This window comes from Heteronotia binoei, chromosome 20 (assembly GCF_032191835.1).
Source record: "Heteronotia binoei isolate CCM8104 ecotype False Entrance Well chromosome 20, APGP_CSIRO_Hbin_v1, whole genome shotgun sequence".
In the NCBI taxonomy this organism is placed as follows: Eukaryota; Metazoa; Chordata; class Lepidosauria; order Squamata; family Gekkonidae; genus Heteronotia; species Heteronotia binoei.
Window position 1 is genome coordinate 14427923 of NC_083242.1, and position 23315 is coordinate 14451237.

A 23315-nucleotide genomic window follows, 5' to 3' on the forward strand; every position below is an offset into this window, starting at 1 on the left:
GTCGCCACACCTCAAAAAGGATATCATAGCATTGGAGACAGTCCAGAAAAGGGCAACTAGAATGATTAAAGGGCTGGAACACTTTCCCTATGAAGAAAGGTTGAAACGCTTGGGACTCTTTAGCTTGGAGAAACGTCGACAGCGGGGTGACATGATAGAGGTTTACAAAATAATGCATGGGATGGAGAAAGTAGAGAAAGAAGTACTTTTCTCCCTTTCTCACAATACAAGAACTCATGGGCATTCGATGAAATTGCTGAGCAGACAGGTTAAAACGGATAAAAGGAAGTACTTCTTCACCCAAAGGATGATTAACATGTGGAATTCACTGCCACAGGAGGTGGTGGCGGCCACAAGCATGGCCACCTTAAAGAGGGGTTTAGATAAAAATATGGAGCAGAGGTCCATCAGTGGCTATTAGCCACAGTGTGTGTGTGTGTGTGTATATAAATTTTGCCACTGTGTGACACAGAGTGTTGGACTGGATGGGCCATTGGCCTGATCTAACATGGCTTCTCTTATGTTCTTATTTGGCTCTTTCACACATATTGTGTGGTTCTTGAAGCCCCCACCACCCCATCTGCCAACTTGAAGAAGGAATTTCTCTCTTTAGATCACCTCTCCAAGCCAAGCCAGTTGGTGGCTTGGAGAATGCATTTAAAGTTTAAAGTTGCTTTCTTTCCACCTCTTCCTCCCTCCCTTTGCCGTCCTTCCTTCCTGCTCTCAAACATCTGATATTTATATCTTGTGGCTCTCAAACATATCATGTTCATGTCTTACGGCTCTCAAACATCCGATGTCTATTCTATGTGGCTCTTACATTACGCAAGTTTGGCCACCCCTGATCTGTAAATAGAGGGCATTTGCTCTCCAGAACCAGTTTTTGCAAGGACCATCTTGCTCTGACCTGTCACGTATCAATAAACAGCTATTCTTGCAACAGACTGTCGTTGATCCTTGAACTGTTGGGGACTTAATATTAGTCAGATGTGTAAAGAAGAGAGAAAACAAACAAACACTTTGCACAGCTGAAATACCCTGTATCTCTGAATTATAGGGATAGGAAAGGTGCCACACAACCAATCAAGAAAATGACTGCAGGGAGGAGAAAAGCCAGAAAAATGGTACAAAATCCAGGGAGAACAGAGTATGAAATCTCTGTTGTATTGCACAGACGACCCATGGATGTGATGGATTAGAAAATACTTTGCAGAATCATTGTAGAAGGGATTTGAAAAAGAGGAAAGAAGGTGGATTCAATTTTCTATCAAGAGGAGGAGGAGGAGAGTTGGATTACCGTCCAATCTCCCTTTTAAATGCGGATTATAAAATTTTTACTACAATATTGGCACAACATTTGAAGAAAGTTTTGCAATCTACAATACATCACGATCAAGCAGGATTTTTGCCTAAAAGATACCTGAAAGATAATGTCAGAACAGTTTGCAATATCTTAGAACATTATGAAAGTCATCCAGAGAAGCAATTGGCTTTAATTCGCCTAGATGCTGAGAAGACATTTGACAATCTTCGTTGGCAGTTTATGTTACAGCAATTGAAAAGTATGGAATGTGGGGAAAATTTTTTGAGAACAGCAGAAGCAATATACTTCTCACAAAATGCGAGGGTGACAGTGAATGGTGAACTAACAGAAACATTTAATATACAAAAAGGTACAAGACAAGGCTGTCCACTGTCACCTTTGCTCTTCATTCTATCCTTAGAGGTATTGAACAATCAAATAAGAAGATATAAGCATAAAGGGTGCTGTGATAAAAAAACGAACAATACAAACTTAAAGCATTTGTTGACGATTTAGTTTTTATATTAGAACAACCAATGGACTCTATAGACTGTCTCATAAACAAGATCAAACAATTTGGTTGTTGGGCAGGATTAAAGATTAATTATTATAAAACAAAATTTTTGACCAAGAACATGACAGCAGAACAAATTCAGGACTTTCAGCAAAAATCAGGATTTCTTCATGAAAAAAGAATTAAATATCTAGGTGTGGTGATTTCAAATAGATGCCGCAATTTAAAAGCAGACAACTATGATAAATCACTTAACGAAATCCAAAAAGACCTGGAAAAATGGCATGACTTGAACTTATCTTTAATGGGAAGAATAGCTCTGATAAAAATGAACATTTTACCAAGACTACTGTTTTTCTTTCAAACAATTCCAGTATTTCTAAACAGCAGATTTTTTTCAAGAGCTAATTAAGATGGTTGCCAAATATGTGTGGCAAGGCAAAAAATCCAGAATTAAATTAAAGACTTTGCAGGACTCCAAATTAAGAGCAGGTATGGGGCTGCCAGACTTGCAATTGTACTATAAAGCATCTGTACTTTTGTGGATAAGAGATTGGATGTTGTTGAAAGATAAGAGACAACTGTTGTTAGAAGGACACGATTTGACTATGGGATGGCATGCGTACTTGTGGTATCAAAGACTTGAAGGTCACTCTTATTTTAAGAATCATTGGTTTCGGAAATCTTTATACCATACTTGGTCATGGTTAAAGCCTAAAATCTATTCAAAAGTTCCAAGATGGGTTTCACCAGTAGAAGCATTTACTCACCCAAATTTTTTAAAAGCAAACCAGAATTACAGGTATGATGATTTGTTGGGAAAAGATAATCAACTGAAAACTGAAGAAGAGCTAGAAAACATGGACATTAAAATAAACTGGTGGATGAGAATGCAAGTTGAATCCAGATATGCTAAAGACAAGGCGATAGGCTTCACTAGTGAACAATACTTATTTGATAAAATTCTTTTGGGACCACAGGAAAAGTTAATTTCCAAACTATATGCATATCTACTTCAAATGAAGACACAAGATGAAGTTGTAAAGGACTGCATGGTTCAATGGGCTAAAAATTTCAGCTACAACATCACACTAGAACAGTGGGAAAGATTGTAGAAATTCAATATAAAACTAACCAGGTCAGTGACTTTTAAAGAAAACCTCTATAAAATGTTTTATAGATGGTACTTGACCCCACAGAAACTGTGCAAGTACACTAACATGTCTAATAAATGTTGGAAGTGCACCAAACAAATTGGTACTTTTTACCATATGTGGTGGACATGTGAGATGGTGAAGGACTACTGGAAAATGGTACACAAAATGTTACAGAAGATTATGAAAACTCAGATACATTTTAAACCTGAACTTTTTTTATTGAACGTATTTCCAGAGGACTATTCTAAAGAAATGAGAAACATGTTGGCACATTTTAACACTGCAGCTAGAATCCTTTTGGCACAGATGGAAATCTCAGGAAATTCCCTCGAAAATGGATTTCATGGGAAAAGTTTTGGAGACTGCAGAGCTTGACTTTTTATCTCAATTGATGGCTGAGGAATCTAAAGAAGAAGCGAGAAAAAAAAATGGATGATATTCTATATTTGGTTGGACTCTTAAGATTCTCTGGTGTGATCTGATTTCTTTTCCTTTTTTCCTGTGCTTATATTATAATATTTATCTTGAATCGAATTTTCAAACTTAGTTTGAATAAAATGGACTACTAGAATATAATCAAAGATTTAGATTATATAACTTTAAAATGTTTAGAATAAAATAATAATAAGAGATAACATACGATAAGAAAATATTGTAGAACTATCCTTTTGATTTTGGAAGGTATTTTATAATAATAAGACCAGAATGTATTGTGCTTTTATCCCTTTCTTTTTCTGTTCCCTATTTTCTAAACTTTTCTGAAACTAATAAAAACTTTTGAAAACTGAGAGTTGGATTTCAAATCAAAAGAGTTTCCAGCTCAACGTTAAAAAGAGCTTCCTGACAGAGTGGTTCCTCAATGGAACAGGCTTCCTCAGGAGGTGGTGGGCTCTCCTTTCTTGGAGGTTTTTTAAACAGAGGCTAGATGGCCATCTGACAGCAATGAAGATCCTGTAAATTTAGGGGAAGGTATTTGTGGGTTTCCTGCATTGTGCAGGGGGTTGAACTAGATGACCCTGGAGGTCCCTTCCAACTCTATGATTCTATTATTCTATTTATAACCCGCCCTTCACTCAGAGTTTCAGAGCATCTTACAAGCTCCTTCCCCTCCTCTCCCCACAGCAGACAAACTGTGAGGTCGGTGGGGCTGAGAGAGCTCTGAGAGAACAGGGATTGACCCAAGGTCACCCAGCAGCTGCATGTGGAGAATTGAGGAATCAAACCCAGTTTTCTAGATTAGAGTCCTCCATTCCTAACAACTGCACCAAACTGGCTCTCAGTTCAGCAGGCAAGCCAAAGTCCTTTGATACGCTAATGCAATGTTGTTTGTACCTACAGTTTCCCCAACTATCTCGGCTGTCCTTATGAGACAACCCTCCCTTTGGGGAGGGACGGTGGCTCAGTGGTAGAGCATCTGCTTGGGAAGCAGAAGGTCCCACTCCCAGGTTCAATCCCTGGCATCTCCAAAAAAGGGTCCAGGCAAATAGGTGTGAAAAACCTCAGCTTGAGACCCTGGAGAGCCGCTGCCAGTCTGAGAAGACAATACTGACTTTGATGGACCAAAGGTCTGATTCAGTATAAGGCAGCTTCATATGAGACCCCTTTAATGTAGGCCACGGTAGGGTTGCAAGAGGCCACCTGAGATGATCATGGTGGAAGCGCAATAGGGAAGAGCAGACTAGCCGCTCAGGTACGGTAAAAGCCACAGAACGCAACACCAAGGAAATCAATAACTGATGTCGCAGCTCTCCTCTCGTTCACCGGCTCAGATATGACTCATGCCTTTGCACCACGTGGCAGAAGAATACTGTGAATAAATCCAGAAAGGAAGAAAGAAAAAGATCTCAGAAATGTGCTCTTTTTTTGATTCCTCATGTCTTTTTTTTTTTAAAAAAAATACAAAGCTGAGAATAGAGAAGAAAGCATCGTCAGTCCAAGTATCTGGAGCACAGCAGAGAAATCTCCTCAGGGCAAGGAAGGAAGGAAGAGGGATTAGACTGTCAGTCACAAAGGAATAAGTAGGTGAGTTAATTCAAGGCCAAGACGCCCACCTAAATAGCAAGAAGCCACTGAGGCACAGTAGTTATTACTACGCTGAGGCCTAGTACTCTTGAGATCCTCAAACCAGAATCTGAGCGACCTGTATTCACATCTCCACTCTGCCATGAAGCTGGGGACGATCGCTTTCGCTCAGTCTAACCTACACCACAGGGTTATTGTGAGGGTAAAAATAGTGGTGTGGTGTATGTCACCCACCTGTGAGGGAGAGTGGAACAAACAGGTGATTGACAGACACAGCAACCCGGCACAAATCTTGCAGAGTCAAAACCTTCACCCTGAGAAGTCTCCCAGTCAAGTTCAAAACAGGACGTGAAGCACATTACTTCCTGCTACGCTTCCTTACAATGTGCAAAGCAGTGCAAAACTCCAAGGCGATGCTGGAAACTTACAAGCCAGGCTTCTAAACAAACAGCCGTTCACCTGTGGTGAGCCAGACTTGCCTACAGGCGACCAGGCACAGAAAGGCTAGGTCAACCAGAGAGGCGACCGAATGAGGTTGCCACAAATGACAGCAGCAGACACGTGAACAGATGAACCTGCCTTAGATCGACTCAAAGACATCTGTCTTCCGCAGTGTCTGACTGACCCTGGCTCTTTGGAATCTCAAGTACTGAACACAGCGTGGCCAGGTCTGTGTTGGAAAACGCCTGGAGACTTTGGGGGTGAAGCTGGGAGAGGGCGGGGTTTGGGGAGGGGCCTCAGCCTGGTACAATGTCGCAGAGTCCACCCTTCAAAGCTGCCATTTTGTCCAGGGGAGCTGATCTCTGCCAGTTGGGAGATCAGTTGTCAAAGTGGGAGATCCCCAGGCCCCACCTGGAGGCTTGGCGATCCTAACTGAACATGAAGCAAGTACCTTTTATTAAAAGTAAAAGGTAGTCCCCTGTGCAAGCACCAGTCATTTCCGACTCTGGGGTGACGTCTCATCACGACGTTTTCACGGCAGACTTATTACGGATTGGTTTGCCACTGCCTTCCCCAGTCCTCTACATTTTACTCCAGCAAGTTGGGGACTTATTTTGCTGACCTCAGAAGGATGGAAGGCTGAGTCAACCACAAGCCAGCTACCTGAACCCAGCTTCCAACGGGATCGAACTCAGGTCGTGAGCAGAGAACATGGACTGCAGTACTGCAGCTTTACCACTCTGCACCACAGGGCTTTTATTAGGGACAGTCAAAGCACCCTCAAACATTATGCAAGCTTTTGGGTTCTCTGGACGGAGAGGAAAGGTATCACACCTGGCTTTGTTTTCAGATTTTCTTCAGACTGACACAGTCACATGCGATCTCAGGCAAAGGTCATTTTGCAGCTCTCCTGACAGAGATCTTTTTGACGGGAGATAAGAAGGACTTGAAGGTGGGGCCCTCAAAACCTGTGCACAGCCACTGAGCTACAGTCCACACCCAAGTGTAGGTAGGAGAGTACAATTTACGAGGCTAGAAACCTTGAAGAGGTGCTAACAAGGGGGAGAGAGAGGGAGAGCCCCCCCTCCCACCAGCAAATCTAGACCTGGAAGTAGCAATTTTGAGAAAAGTAGCTTCCGTGAGGGGTTCGAAACAAGGAAGGCCGATGAAAATAATTTGGTATGAGCAGAACGCTGTAAAATAACCCCACACGGTAACCGAACAAAATACGCCATCTCAGCCCATGATGAAATCCATACCCAAGCTTGAAAGCACGCCTAAACCGCTTTCTCCCATTAACAGTACAATTCTAAATTAACATTGTAAAAAATAAGCACCGGTTTGGAAAGCAGCACACCCTCACATTATCTTGCCAGCCGATCTAAAATATTGGCCCCAAGTGCCTTTCCAAGGGCTTTCCCACTTCAGAAACCCAACTATACAACAGATGTCAGTGGCTATACTTGAACTGAGTGCTAACTGATTCCTAACTCCCACTAGAAACAGCGTGAGGAAACAATTAGAGAACCAGACTAGGACTGAACAGGCCAACATTCAAATCCCCCGTTCAGCCACAAAGAGGAGGATTTATACCTCGCCCTTCACTCAGAGTCTCTCAAAGCTGCTTACAATCTCCTTCCCCTTCCCCTCCCCACAACAGACATCCTGTGAGGTAGGTGCGGCTGAAACAGCTCTGACAGAAACTGTTCTTGAGAGAACACCTCTGAAAGAACCATGACTGGCCCAAGTCACCCAGCAACTGCACATGGAGGAGTGGGGAATCAAACCCAGTTCTCCAGATTAGAGTCTGCCACCAGCTTGGTGGAGTGGTTGCCTCACACCACCACTGGACACGCAAAAACATCCATGCACCGACGGAAGTCTGGTTATTTGAAAGGTGACATTTGCATCACAAAACCAAGCATCAAAGCATCTAGCCCAGAATTTTTTGGGCTCCTTAGAGCTTCACCATCCTTCTTAGAAAAGCAAATTTTTAGTCACTGTGAAAGGAATGCTGGAAATGTATCAGCCAAGAGGCAGGTTCTAGATCCGTGAGAGTGGTTCCTCAGTGGAACAGGCTTCCTCAGGAGGTGGTGGGCTCTCCTTCGGAGATTTTTAAACAGCTAGATGGCCATCTGACAGCAATGCTGATTCTGTGAACTTGGGCAGATCATGAGGAGGAGGGCAGGAAGGGTTGCATCAGTGGTTAGTTCTTGTGGCACTTTCTTACATGCCCAGGGAAAATCTAATCGCCACTTTGGGGCCTGAAAGCAATTTTTTCCAGACCAGTTTGGCAAGGGATTCGGGAGGTTTCTGCCATCTTCTGGTCATGGTGCAGCGTCACTGGGGATGTGCGGGGGGAGGTAGTAGTGAATTTCCTGCATTGTGCAGGGGGCATTAGACTAGATGACCCTGGAGGTCCCTTCCAACTCTATGATTCTATTATTGATTCTATGATTATTCTCCTCTAAGCAAGCATAACGCCCTGATGGACCCAAGCCCTTCAATCTACTTCCTACACTGATATTCTGTCCTCTCAGTTCCAGAGCCCTCTGCATGCCCCAATGCATGAATGGAGTTTCTTGCCAGTAAATTGCCCCATCACTTTGGCTGGTGAAGGTGGCAGCCAAAAGCTCTTCACATACCCTCCTTTCACGTAGGAGGCACTGAACATATGAAAATATGAAGCTGCCTTATACTGAATGAGACCCTGGGTCCATCAGTATTGTCTATTCAGACTGGCAGCAGCTCTCCAGGGTCTCGAGCTGAAGTTTTTCACGCCTACTTGCCTGGACCCTTTTTAGTCGGAGATGCCAGGGATTGAACCTGGGACCTTCTGCTTACCAAGCAGAGGCTCTACCACTGAGTCACCGTCTCTCCCCTTAAATTTTAAAAGCATTGCCCCTTTTGCTGCAGAGGCACCATAGGACTGGAAGACGCGCATCCAAAACTTCCATTTTAATCTTCCATTTCCCAAAATGCACAAACACCAGGGGCCCATCCACTCCTTCTCCACAGTTCCCCTGTTTAAAGCAAAAGAACACCAACTGCCACATGCAAAATTGTTCCCTGTGAATAATTTGTTCCACAGCTAAGTTTTCTGGTCAGGTCAGGTATCAGCCATTACTGGAACATGAGGACTCGCTATATCCATCTGCATTGCCAACAGGCCTAATTAAAGTCCTAATCAAAACAGAACTGAAATCATGTTCCGTACAAAGACTCCAGACCAAAACTTAATACTATCTTGGGGGGGAGGGGGATTAACAATTGGCAAATGACTGCAATTGTGGGGGGGGGGGGGGAATCTTGCTAAGGAATGACTGAGGGAGAAAAGCGGCTGCTTTAATATTGGCTAAATTGAAGCAGGCCTCATTATGGGCTGGAGCTCACAGGAGAGAAGCTCTAGAACCTCTAAATTTTATTGTACTCTTTGGTGTAGTGGTGAAGTGCGCGGACTCTTATCTGGGAGAACCGGGTTTGATTCCCCGCTCCTCCACTTGCACCTGCTGGAATGGCCTTGAGTCAGCCATAGCTCTGTCAGAGGTTGTCCTTGAAAGGGAAGCTTCTGGGAGAGCTCTCTCAGCCCCACCCACCTCACAGGGTGTCTGTTGTGGAAGAGAAGATATAGGAGATTGTAAGCCGCTCTGAGCGTCTGATTCAGGCAGAAGGGCGGGGTATAAATCTGCAGTCTTCTTTTTCTTACAAACCTTCCCCCCACCCCTCCAATACTTGCTTCTAGGCTCCGTTGTTCAAACCCGCTGTAAGAATTTTGCTGAATTCTAAGATTTGACAAACTTTCTAATATGTTCCCCTACAAAAAAATGGAAGATAACCCAAACATATAAAGCAAATAACCCAAACGTATAATGCAGATGGAAATCTTCATCATGCCACTGTGGCCACATAGGAGAAAGTAATCTTAAGAAGTATGATGGGAGTAAGGTTTTATTATGACAATTATAATTCAAGAAGCCTTTCAAGGTAGATCCTGAGCAGATATAATTGAATACACCTCCCAGTAATGTCACGGGCGTGTGGCATATGCAAATGAGTTGTGCTAATGAGCTCCGGCACCTCTTTTTCTACAAAATGACCCCTGAATAGAAGCAATATATTAAATTGCAGGAAGGCTGACTGTGGGTGCTGCTTGCATGCGCCCGATCCTCATTTGCTCATTTCGGAAACGACATGTACAGCTCAAATGAGTTCTTTCTTAATGGTGCATCTTTAGCCTTTGAGGAGACAGGAGGAAAGGGGAAACGCCCAAAAATTGGTCTATTCAGCAGGACCAGATCTGGGGGGTGGCAGAGGGGGGTGCCCGGGTGCCACTGGAGGAGGGGCACCAAATTGGGTATGGAGTCCATTCTATTCTATGAGCCTATAAGGGGGAGCCGTTTTTTAATTTTGCCCCCCCCATAAAAAAACCGTAGATCTGGTCCTGCTATTCAGCCAGGTTTCTTTCCAGCCACTTCATCTTTCACATTCACATGGACAAGAAGGTTCAGCAACATGGCTATTAAGTACACGAGAACATAAGAGAAGTCATGTTGGATCAGGCCAATGACCCATCTAGTCTAACACTCAGTGGCCAAAAAACCCCGGTGCCATCCGGAGGTCCATCAGTGGGGCCAGGACACTAGCAGCCCTCCCACTGTGCCCGCCCCCCCCCCAGGCACCAAGAATACAGAGCATCACTGCCCCAGACAGAGAGTTCCAACAATACACTGTGGCTAACAGCCACTGATGGACCTCGGCTCCATTCCCTTCCTGATTATTCCCATTAGCAATGCTCTGGCCTAACATGCAATATCCTGCCACCTCCTCCTAGCTTCCCAGCAACCTTCTGCTCTTCTTCTGCCCTCGATGGTCTTCAGCGTCTGCATTCGCTGCCTGCCTCTTGTGCAAAAGCTGGGCCTTTCCCCAGCTAGTGCTCAGAGCAGCCTTTGCAGCAATGCTGAGAAGCCCAACTGCAGAAATCGACATCCCCCCCCAGCACAGTCGTACCACTGCAGCCGTCGCAATCGCTTGCCCCACAGTAACACACAGCAAAACAGCAAGGCATGGAAAGATGAGAGGAGCAGGTGCTTTCGAGCCAAGGATCCAGGCCTAGAAGACTGTGGGTGGTCAAAATTTCAGGGGGAACGCCAGGCCGCTGGACCGGTTCCAAGACTGGCTCCACAGCAATGGTTGGTTAAGTACCATGACCCATCTTTTTTCCCCCTAAACAAAACTCCTCTCTTTATTCCCTGGGTAATAATCTCACTCTTAAAAGCCCTCTTCTCTTGCTGTTAAAATATTGATTGTTTCGTCAGCGCCCTCTTTGAGTGTTTGCTCTGTTGCACAAGAAACGGTGAATCTTTCGCTCCCAGGGGCGGAGTGCGAGTTCTCTGGCCGTGGCCCTCCATTCTAAGCATGCAGTGACCCATGTGCTTATGAACTGGATGTTGTTCATACAGGGGGAAGGGGCTGGGTCCCATCTCAGCCAAATCCCGCACCTGTAAGGCACGCTCAACTCAACCTACGCAACTCCAAAGAAGAAGAAGAAGAAGACTGCCGATTTATACCCCGCCCTGAGTCTCAGAGCAGCTTACAATCTCCTACATCTTCTCCCCCCACAACAGACACCCTATGAGGTGGGTGGGGCTGGAGAGGGCTCTCACAGCAGCTGCCCTTTCAAGAACAACCTCTGCCAGAGCTATGGCTGACCCAAGGCCATTCCAGCAGCTGTAAGTGGAGGAGTGGGGAATCAAACCCGGTTCTCCCAGATAAGAGTCCGCTCACTTAACCACTACACCAAACTGGCTCTCACAAAGTGCAAATAAGAAACAGGCATGTTGAGAAATGGTGCCACCAGATCACAGGGCACTAAGTCTCAATGTAAGTGGCACCCCAAGCGTGCCATGAAGGCAACCCACTTCCTTCCTTCCTTCCTACTAGGGCTGCCAGGGTCGACTCAGGAAATATCTGGGGACTTTGGCGGTGGAGCCAGGAGGGTGGAGCCAGGACCAAGACTGTGACAAGCATGACTGAACTCCAAAGGGAGTTCTGGCCATCACATTTAAAGGAACCGCACACCTTTTAAATGCCTTCCCTCCATTGGAAATAATGAAGGATAGGGGCGCCTTTATTGGGGCTCATAGAATTGGACCCCCTGGTCGAATCCTTTTGAAACTTGGGGGGTATTTTGGGGAGAGGCACCAGATACTATGCTGAAAATTTGTGCCCGTACCTCAAAAAACAGCCCCCTCCAGAGCCCCAGATACCCACAGATCAATTCCCCATTACACCCCATTGGGACTGGTCTCCATAGGGCAGGGGTGGCCAACCTGTGGTTTGTGAGCCACATGTAGCTCTTTCACACATACTGCGTGGCTTTTGAAGCCCCCTCTGCCCTGTTGGCTGCTATGGAGAAGGCATTTCTCTCTTTCAAGCACTTCTCCAAGCCAAGCCTGCTAGAAGCTTGGATAATGCATTTAAAGTTGCTTTCTTTCCACCTCTCCCTCCCCATCTATTTCCCTTCCTTCCTTCCTTCCCCCAAGCATCTGATGTTCATGTTTTGTGGCTCTCAAACACCCGACATTTATTCTGTGTGGCTCTTACATGAAGCAAGTTTGGCCACCCCTGCCATAAGGTATAATGGAGCGCACAGCGGATATTTCCCTTCCCCTACCCTGCTTTCTGCTAACCCTGAAGTGGGGGAAGGGGGCCTCCGAACCAGGAGATCCCCTGCCCCCAACTGGATTCTCACACCAGGATTCTTTGTTGCCAACCTCAAACACAGCAGCCTGGGCTCCAGTGTTTGGGACTTCCCTTCAGTTGCTCACTGCACTTTACTGCCTGGTCAGCACCGCCACCCAGGCAGGGCTGACTGAGCTCTGTTTCAGAGACTGAACTGCAGGCAGGGGAAAATGAACTGACCTTCTGAAGGCTGATAAAGATGTGTCGAAATACCAAGAACCTCCCCGGCTGGGCCGGAGATCTTGCACCCTGCTAAACAGAGGATGGTGATCCACAGGCAAGGCTCCAGACGATATTTCCTGGCAGTTCCTTTGCAAAGAAAGGCAAACCGCAAAATCTTCTACATAAGCGTGGTACATTGTTTCAGGGGACTTTCAAGAAGGGAGGTGGGCCCGAGATTCTTTTCACACAGATTGGTGTGTTTTTGCAGAAGGATTTCCCTGTGCAAAACAGGAAAATCTACTTGCAAACCATGGCTAAAGAGCATTATCCAACATGTTAGGCTGCAATCACACATTAAATAATGCCCTTCCAATTCACTGCCGATGCACTTTCCAACTGGATTTTACTTTGTGAACTGTCAAAATCCAGTTGGAAAGTGCTCTGAAAGTGGATTGAAAGGGCACTATTTAGTGTGTGCGGGGGTGGTTTTGTGGGAAAATAGGTGGCGAAGCTCATCAGCATAACTCATTAGCATATGCCGCCTGCCCAGCCAATGCAACCCAATGCAAGAAAGGAGAGGCCCGGGCGAGCGAGGCCTGCTTGGGCTGGCTAGAGATCCATCCAGCCCAAGCAGACCTCGCTCACCTGGGGGTCTCATGGGCGGTCCTCCTAGTCAAAAGGCCAGCAAGCCACCGGCCACCCAAAATCACATAAGAAGTGGAGAAAAGGTGGCGCAGGCTTCTCCAGGGATTAATGAGAGCTGCTGAGGGTGTGGCAAAGCTGGCTGCCCGCTCTCCTAATGCAGGGATTGTTATGCAGCTGCACCTGCTATTCAATGGACAAGGTAGGTGGGGAGGAAGAGGGGGAACCCTCAGAAAGGTTCAGGAGCTGTGCTCCTGTGAGCTCCTGCTGAATCTGAGGCCTGATCGTGTGATCGCAGCCTGATTTTTTGGTACTGTCACCCAGAGAATATGAGGTGCCAGAACTCTCAAGAGGGAAATGAAGGCGAGAAACACACGGGTGCCCTTCATGAACTTTTAAATGTTTTTTGGGAATTTTGTTTCCACAAAGAGGTTCCGGAACTCCGTGCCGCTGCATTCTCCCAGAAAAATAGCCTTGCTGTCATCAACTAAAGCAGCCAGTCAGGAAAACATGGAGGTGAGTCACTGTTTTTTTTTTTTTGTGAAAACAAGATTTTATTGATAACATATGGTAACCATATCTATTAATACCTTCTTTTTATCTATCCCATATGCTATTTTCTAATCCCCCCTCCCCCCATTACTTGATTCCCGCCGAAGTTATATACTTAAAATACTAACATTTAAAGGTACCCTTAAACCATAAGAACCTATATTCATATTCTACTTTTTTCTAGTACTTGATCATTAGTAAAAAGTTGTCCAATATCCTTTTATATTCCATTCTTCTTCTACATAACATCTAAACTTTATCCACTCCTTTTCATACACTTCCAAATCATAGTCTCTTAAGATTCTTGTTAGTTTGTCCATCTCACTCCATGTTATAACTTTTACAATCCAATCCCATTTTTCTGGTATTTTTTCTTGCTTCCATAACTGCGCATACAATGTCCTAGCCGCTGAAAGCAAGTACCAGATCAAAGTTCTATCTTCTTTAGGAAATTTTTCCATTTGCAATCCCAATAAAAAGTCTCTGCTACTTTCTTGAATTCATATCCCAAAATCCTTGAAATTTCTTGTTGAATCATCTCCCAATACTTTTTCGCTCTTTCACAAGTCCACCACATATGGGAAAAAGAACCTTCATGTCATGGAAAACATGGAGGTGAGTCACTGTTATCTTATTTGTTAACAGGGCTTTTGGGGTAGCAGGAACTCCTTTGCATATTAGGCCACATCAGGGGTCATTTTGTAGAAAAATAGGTGGCGGAGCTCATTAGCATAACTCATTAGCATATGCCACCTGCCCAGCCAATGCAACCCGATGCAAGAAAGGAGAGCCCCAGACAAGCAAGGCCTGCTTGGGCTGGCTAGAGATTCAGCCAGCCCAAGCAGGCCTCACTCACCTGGGGGTCTTATGGGCCGTCCCCCCAGTCAAAAGGTCAACAAGCCACCAGCCGCCCAAAATCACATAAGAATTGGAGAAAGGGTGGTGTGGGCTTCTCCAGGGAAAAATGAGGACTGCTGGTGGCTGGCTGGCTGCCCGCTCTCCTAATCCAGGGATTGTTATGCAGCACCTACTACTCAATGGACAAGGTAGGTGGGGAGGAAGAGGGGGCACCCTCAGAAAGGTTCAGGAGCTGTGCTCATGTGAGCTCCTGCTGAATCTGAGGCCTGGGCCACATACCCCTGATATAGGCAATCCTCCAAGAGCTTACAGGGCTCTTCTTACAGGGCCTACTGTTAGCTCCAGGAGGATTAGCTACATCAGGGGTGTGTGGCCTAATATGCAAAAGATCCAACCCAGATCTGGCAACCCAACACACAGCAGACTTCCTCAACCCTCTCAGAAACGCCCACACAAAGGGAAGAAAGGTTCAGAAGTCGGACACAGAGACCAAAGAAATAAAAGTGAACGGCTGAGAGGAAACTGCTGGATTGGATCTTGCAGCAAGCCTTTCTTCTATTAAACAACAGGGGGAAATGATCGAATGCATCCAAGTCAACAAAATACAAGGCAAACAATACAATTTTACCTTTTCATACCTTAAAAGAAAGCAAAATTTGGGATCTCTTGGCTTCCATTCTATAACAATAATAATAAATAATAATAATAATAAAATTTTATTTATACCCCGCCCTCCCCGCCGGGGCAGGCTCAGGGCGGCTTACAGGGTGTGGCAAAAGCCATGTTGAACAATAAAACAATTATACATTTCTATACCATTTAAAATTTACCATTAAGTTTACATAATATAAAAGTCTAAAATCAATCTAAAATAATCTCATTTTATTGCTATCTCGATTATTGATGTTAGTGATGGCATGGTGTTTATTTCAGGTTTAATAATAAAATTAATAATAAAATTCTATAACCTCAGATTACATTTTTTTTAAAAAGCACTGTGTTCTACTGCATACAATTTTAGAAGAAAGAAAAAGAAGGAGAAAGAAGAAGAAAAGAGGAAGAAGAGGGAGGAGGAAGAAGGAGGAGGAGGAAGAAGAAAGAAGAAGGAGCAGATGAGGATATTGGATTTATATCCTGCCCTTCGCTCTGAATCTCAGAGTCTCAGTGCGGTTACAATCTCCTTTACCTTCCCCACCCCACAACAGGCACCCTGTGAGATGGGTGGGCCTGAGAGAGCTCTTACAGCAGCTGCTCTTTTTTATTTTTATTTTATTCCATTTTTAGCCCACCCTTCCTGTAGAACAGGCTCAGGGTGGGTTACATCATCCTTTCAACGACAACTTCGCGGGAGCTATGGCTGACCCAAGGCCGTTCCAGCAACTGCAAGTGGAGGAGACGGGAATCAAACCTTGTACTCCCAGATAAGAGTCTGCACAGTTAACCACTACACCAAACTGGACTAGAGGACCCTGGAGGTCCCTTCCACCTCTATGATTCTAAAGACAGAGAAGCACAAACAAGCTTCACGTCAGACAGAGCTGCTGAGGAAGTAAACTTCATTTGGAGACAAATTCACACAGTCCTTGTCATTCCCAGTTAAGAGGATAGTACCGCCAAATCCCTGCGTAGGTTGGCTCTTATGAAAAGAGATGTGGTGGGCCTACAGGCTATCTGGAACAACAGCATTGCCCCTGTCCCTAATCTCAGACATGCAGAAACAAACTGTGGTTTATCAGTAGGGCAGAAAATCACTTTGTCCATGCTCAGAGTTACTCTTTAGTATTTCTTACATCCCAAGCATGTACTACTCCCAAGACCCTTCAGTCCTCAAAATCACACACCTTTTGCAACTCCCTCATTGACATGGGACACAATTCACTTGGGACAGGAGCACACAATAATAGGATAGTCAGAGAGGGCCCAGGCCGCCCAGAAACCTCACCAGTATCTTGTTAATCACACTTACAACCTTCCTCTCCTGCCCCTGCAATCCAAGTGACACACAGAGGGATTTCTTAAAGACTCTCCCATTTGTGCATTGACCGAAATCTGCTTTCAATAAGTTCAGGTGCTCTTCCAACCACATCCTCTGTGTGGTGTAGTTCCATTTGGAGAGATCCTGGGAGGGGGTGGAATGTAGGGCACAGTGAGTCAACTCAGGAGTCCAAATTCCTCCTCCTCAATAATGTTCCATAGAATCCGCCACTTAAAACGACCATCTCGCCTTCCCGTCAAGGTCTTTTATCTGGCCCTTGAAAATGGGCCCATCAGCCAAGTCCTTGTAAGGTGTGGCTCTGACAAAGCCCTTGCAAGAAAGATTCCTCAGCACACTCCGCAGGCCAACTACTTCCCGGGGTCATGGGGAAGACACAGACAAGGTCCCCTCTTACAGAAATCAAAAGCCATCGGTAATGTCAGTGATTTGATACAGGAGTGGAAACTGCACAGCTGACCTGCCTTGCCCTGGACAGCCCAGGCGAGTCCGATCTCAGAAGCTAAGCAGGGTTGTCTCTGTCAAGTTCCTTGGATGGGAGACCTCCTTGGAATACCAGAGCTAGAAGGCAGGGGCAGGCTTTATTTAGCCACCTCCCTAAATATCCTCCAGGCCACCAGTTGGGGTCAGTCACCAGAGGTCACCATGACTTCCAGGTGCACACACGCACACACACTCATTCGCACGCATATTTAAAAAAAAATACAAAAATGCCCCCCAAAAGTCACAGCTGATTTATGGAGACTTCTCGTGCGGTTTTCCAGGCAAGAGAGGTTCAGAGGGGGTTTGCCGCTGCCTACCTCTGCACTTCCTCGGTGGTCTCTCGTCCAGATCCTAACCAGGGGCCGACCCTGCTTAGCTTTTGAGGGCTGATGAGATCGAACTAGCCTGGCCTAGCCCAGGGGTGGCCAAACTGTGGCTCAGGAGCCACGTGTGGCTCTTTCACATATATTGTGTGGCTCTCGAAGCCCCTTCTACCCCACTGGCCAGCTTGGGGAAGGCATTTAAAGTCTCTTTAAATCATATATCTAAGCCAAGCCAGCCACCGGCTTGGAGAATGCATTTAAATTTACTTTCTTTCCATGTCTCCCTCCCTCCCATTTACCTGCCTTCCTTCCTGCCTTGTGGCTCTCAGACATCTAACATTCATGTCTTGCAGCTCTCGAACATCTGATGTTTATTCTATGCAGCTCTTAGGTTAAGCAAGTGTGGCCACCTCTGGGCTAGCCAGTCAGTCCAAGGCCCAGGCCCAAGGTGCATGCATCACACACCAACAGCAGAAAGCCTCTTTTCCCAACACCAGCCAAAGGATCGCCTCTGGCCGCTGCCCAACACACCTGACCGCCACCAATAGGCCCCGATGCACCTGCCGGAAGAGCACCGTTCCTCCGGCCAGGCCCCCGCCCACTTGCCTCTGCCTTCTGTGTCAGAACAGGGCACCAAAGTGCTCCCAAAGGGACTCGGCCCATTTTCTCCAGGGGGAGGGAGGCTTCGCGGTGGGAAGAAGGCCAAGGCGAGTGTCCTCATCGCTGGCTCTCCAAAGCAGAGGAGGGAATGATGTCATGCCGATGACGGACTGGGAGCCTGATGCATTTGCCTAGAAAAGCCATTGTGTTGAATTTTTTCTAAGCATAGGGCGGACTTTTCCCTCGGCAACTGTATCGTGGGAGGGGGGGCGCTTTCTTGCTAGGGAGGGGATGGCGGGGGGAAGGGGGGCGCGCAGAAATGGAGCAGGGGGGGGGAGAAGGAGGCCGCTGGAGCAGAGGAGGGGAAAGGAGGGGCGCTTTGGGGACGGCTCTCTGGGAGGCTAGCAATAAAAAGGTCGGCTGCAAATCGCGGGGGAGGAAGCGTTAGCGTGGCCTTTTGTGTGCACGAACAGGCCCCCGTCGGGTTTGGGGAGGCCGTGTCCCTTCGGAGCCGCGCCAGCCTGGAGGCGCCTTGGAATTGCGCCCGGAGACAAAAGGAGAGCAAGGCAGGCAGCCCCTCTTCTCCTCGCCCCCAGGCCCACAAGCCCCGTGGGAGAAAGCCGAGGGTGGGGCAGGCAAGGCGGCTTTACGGGAGTGGGATCGGGGCCGGGATTCCGCCAAGAGGGGGCAGAAGAGGGACCCGAGGAGGCCGGCGCGTCACGGCGAGGCTTGGGAAGGGCGCACGGTAGAGAAGAGAGCCCGGCGCGGGCAAGGACTCTTACCGGGTCAACGGCGCTCTCCGAGCCCCCCAGCAGCAGCCCTCGTCGCCCCTCCGGCCGCTCCTAGCGCCGTTGCCATCCTGGCTCAGCTCCGGCCGGGGAGGCGGCCTCTGGCTGCCAGCTGATGCGCCCGGGCGCCGCCTCCCGTGACGCGCCGAAGGGCTGGGCGAGGAAGAAGGCCGGGGACGGCCTCCAAGCGCCCGGTGGCTGCCTTGCCTGCGAGAGGCGAGCGAGGCGGCTTGGAGAGGCCCAACTAGGCTGGGCTGCGGCGGCAAAGGAGGCGCGCCCCGCCGGCCTGCAGCCCTTTCCTTTCGCCACTGCCTGGGTTAGGTCCTGCCGGCAGGCTCGGCAAAGTCAGCCCTGATTCAAGAAATAGCTGGGGACTGCGGGGTGGAGCCAGGAGACTTTGGGGGTGGAGCCAGGAGCAAGCGCAACTGAACTCCAAAGGGAGTTCCGGCCATCACATTGGAAGGCACCGCACGCCTTTAAAATGCCTTCCCTCCATTGGAAATAATGGAGAGGGGCACCTTCTTCTGGGGCTCATAGAATTGGACCCCCTGGTCCACTCCTTTTGAAACATGGGGAGTGTTTTGAAGAGAGGCACCGGATGCTATGCTGCAAATTTGGTGCCTTTACCTCAAAAAACAGAGCCTCAGATACCTGCAGATCAATTCACCATTATACCCTATGGGGATTGGTCTCCATAGGGAATAATGGAGTGCCCAGCAGACATTCCCCCCTGCCGCTTTCTTATGACCCTGAAATGGGGGGGAAGGCCTACAAGCCGGGGGGTCCCCTGCCCCCACCTGGGGATTGGCAACCCTAGTGAGCCCTGGGAATGTTGGAAGGGAGGCCAGAAAACGGCCTGTTGGTCAAGAATGCGCCAGCAGGTGGGAACAGCAGCCTACCTTGCTGGGTTGTTGTGAAGATAAAGATGGGAGAGATCCAAGTGAACCACACTCCTCTGGGGGCCTGGTTTGGGGGAATGAACCTTTCCACCTATTAAGATCTTGCTGTATGGCCCTGACCTGGATACCTCAGGCAAGCACTATCTCGGAAGCTAAGCAGGGCTGACCCTGGCAAGTATTTGGATGGGAGACCTCCTTGGAATACCAGGAGCGGGAGGCAGAGGCAGGCTATCAAACCATTTCTCTGAATGTCCTCTGTGCCGCAGTAGGAGTTGCTAGAGGTCGCCATGACTTCCAGGCATGGCCACATACAGGGCTTTTTTGGTAGAACGAGTTCGGCAGGAACTCATTTGCATATTAGGCCACACACCCTGATGTCGCCATTGTTTCACATAGGGCTTTTTGTAGAAAATGTTCAGCAAGAATTCATTTGCATATTAGGCCACACCTCCTGACACCAAGCCAGCGTTCCTGTGTGTTCCTGCTAAAAAAAAAGCCCTGGGCACACACACAAAAATGCAACACCCCCCGCCCCCCCCCCCCCCCAAAAAAAGATCTTGCTTTGTATCTTTCCACTTTCAGAGACTAAGCAGGGCCTTGTCAGGAGTGGCACCCGGTTTTTAAGTAGCAAGTCAAATCCTTTGTACTTCTGAAAACCATTTTTGGACTCCCTTTCTTGTGAAGTTTTACAGGCCATTCTGCTTGACCTATTTTATGTCTTGTCAAAGGGAACCATACCTGAGAAAAGCTGTTTCAGAGAACTGCCTTCTTTTCCTTTATGTGAAACTTTGTTTGCATTCAGGTTTGAAAATGATACATCCATGCTACTTTGGAAGTCGTGCCTGGAAAATTCCAGTAGAAGGGCGGATCCATGTTTACCACTACCAGCTTTATTATTCAACCTACATTGAACTTGAAGACAAATATATATATTTTGAAAGATAACTCATAAGTTTAGGTGAGAGCCTGTTTGGGAAACGTCATTCTCCTTTAACATTTGAAAAATACGCAAAGCATTTTGGTTTTATAATCCTCTGTTCTTGGGATTTTTAAAGTCAGTACTGAATGGGGCTCCCGAAGGTCTCCCCCTGACCAGTCTTATATCAGCCTTCCAAAAACATTTTACCAAATTCAACTTAACTTGGAAACAATGTGAGATAGACAGACAGACAGAACACAGATTGAGTCCAGTGGCACCTTGAAGACCAACAAAGTTGTATCCAAGGTATAAGCTTTTGTGTGTCAAGCACACGTCTTCAGATACACGTGAAAGCTCATTCCTTGAATAAAACTTTGTTGGTCTTTAAGGTGCCACTGGACTCAGTCTGTGTTCTGCTGCTTCGGACCAACATGGCTACTCCATAGATAGATGATTGATGGATAGATGATAAATAGACAGACAGATAGATGATAGACATATGACTTACAGATGATAGGTAGACAGACAGCCAGATGATAGATAGATGACAGATAGATAAATAGATGACTGATAGATAGAAGATAGATAGACAGACTGATGACAGACAGACAGACAGATAGATAGATAGATAGATAGATAGATAGATAGATAGATAGATAGATAGATAGATAGATAGATAGATGATAGATAGATAGATAGATAGATAGATAACAGACAGACACAGACAGACAGATAGATAATAGACATACAGAATTTTATATCTCACTTTTCTCCCCAAGAAGGCCCAGAGCAGCTTACATCATTCCCTGCTTCTCCATGTTATCACCACAACAACCCTGTGAGGTAGGCTTGGCTGTGTGATTGGCTTAAGGTTACTCAGCAAGCTTCTGTGGCAGCACAAGGATTTGAACCTGGGTCTCCAAATCCTAGTCTAGCCCTCTAACCACTACACCGCACATTTTATGATGTATTGCATATGTACTCCTTATCTGTGTATCTTTAAATAAGGAAATGTTTTTAAAGTTTTGTTTCAAAAAGTCCACTACGGGCTGCTCAGGTGAGACATTCTTGGTTTGCTGGGTACATGCTGTAAACATATGTGTTTGGACCCAGCCTTCTCTTCTGTTTACCCATTTGATATTTTATGAGGTTGTATCTTCTTGGTTAAACAATAAACCCACATGAATGAGGGCAGAGGGCAAATGCTCCTACTCACGCAGGTAAAATGGAATTTCCTTGCTGTGGAAATGGGGCTAGAGGATGGGTGCCAATCAGTGTTCCCTCTATGCTGAGTTAATGTGAGCTAACTCACACTTTTTTAGCCTCCAGCTCACACATTTTTGTCTCAGCTCAGGAAAAATGGCCCCAGAGCAAGCTAATCTATACAGTAGCTCACAACTTTAATGCCAGTAGCTCATGAACTAGAATTTTTGCTCACAAGACTCCACAACTTAGAGGGAGCATTGGTGCCAACCCCTCCCCCCCAAAAAAAAATCCTGATACCTGAGAAGGGCCTGGAGTGGGGAAAATCCTATTCTTCCAGAGTAGGGGTGGCCAAACTGTGACTTGGGAGCCACATGTGGCTCTTTCACACATATTGTGTGGCTCTTGAAGCCTCCACCACTCCATTAGCTAGCTTGGAGAAGGCATTTGTCTCTTTAAATCACTTCGCCCAGCCAGCCAGCCAGCCAGCCGCTTGGAGAATGCTTTTGAAGTTAAAGTTGCTTTCTTTCCTCCTCTCCCTCCCTCCATTCCTTCCTTCCTTCTAACTCTCAAACATCTGACGTTTATTCTATGTGGCTCTTATGTTAAGCGAGTTTGGCCACCCCTGTTCCAGAGTTTATTGGAGATCGGGGGGGGGGGGGGGTGGGGTGGGGGCAGGGAGGAGCACTGGGAGGAACTTGCAAAAGCTACCTATTCACCGTGTACACATTTTTGCAAAATTTTAAAATGGCTGAAAAGGAAGGAGCTGTTCTTACTTTTTGCTTTTCTGGCATCTGCTAGAGAAGGGGGCATGGAATGTAGGCCAGCCACTTATTTCCTGACGGCTTGTGAACACTAAGCGTCGCCTTATTGCCTAATTCTACTCAAACGTTAAGGGCCCTTCGGTTCAATGAGAGTTCACCATCAAATGTGTGTTCAGGATTGGCACCACACAGCCTGCAGGTACGCAGAAGTACTGGTTTTTTGGACTCGAAATGCCATGGCAACGTTAAAGACCTCCCCATGCAAACCAGTCGCCTTGGAAATGGCCACCTCACTTGGCCACATGACAGAACAGCCTCTGCATTTGAGGTACACCAGTTAAGAGCAGCAGACTCTAATCTGGAGAACCGGATTTGATTCCCCACTCCTCCATATGCAGCTAGCTGATCTTGGGTCAGTCCCATTTGTCACAGAGCTATTCTCTCAAGAGCAGTTCTCAAAAGAGCTCTTTCAGCCCCACCGACCTCACAGGGAGAAGAAGGGAAGGGAGTTATAAGCTGCTCTGAGACTGAGTGGAGGACAGGGGATGACTCCAATGTCCTCCTCTTCAAATAGGTCAAGGATCGAAGCTCCTTTTGTTAGCTATCTGAAGAAAGGGAGGTTTGATTCTCAAAACCTTCATGCCCCAAATATCTTGTTTGCCAGTCAAGGTACTACCGTACTCAAACTCCACACTACCAAAGTAGACTGAGATGGACTTTATCCTGCTTGGCTTATATTTGATTTGCTCCGTACACAGCTATAAACTAAGCTCATAATGTCACTGTTTTCAACAAATGAGAGAAGCAACGTCTCCTCTCTGGATGCGGTGAGATTTCATCCTTGAAGAAGTCGGCTATTCTCTCTTGGATGACCTCCACCCAAACAATTAAAAAAAAGGTAGTCCCCTGTGCAAGCACCACTCATTTCCAACTCTGGGGTGACGTTGCTTT

At 46.7% G+C, this 23315-nt stretch overlaps 1 protein-coding gene across 1 annotated transcript in view; it reads right to left on the reverse strand.

The window, feature by feature from the left end:
* Window positions 1-23315, reverse strand: part of ABCA3 (ATP binding cassette subfamily A member 3) — a 161453-nt gene that overhangs the window by 131089 nt on the left and 7049 nt on the right. The window contains 1 exon segment of the mRNA XM_060261029.1: window positions 18574-18633. Within this exon segment, the coding sequence (XP_060117012.1) occupies window positions 18574-18633 (60 nt within the window).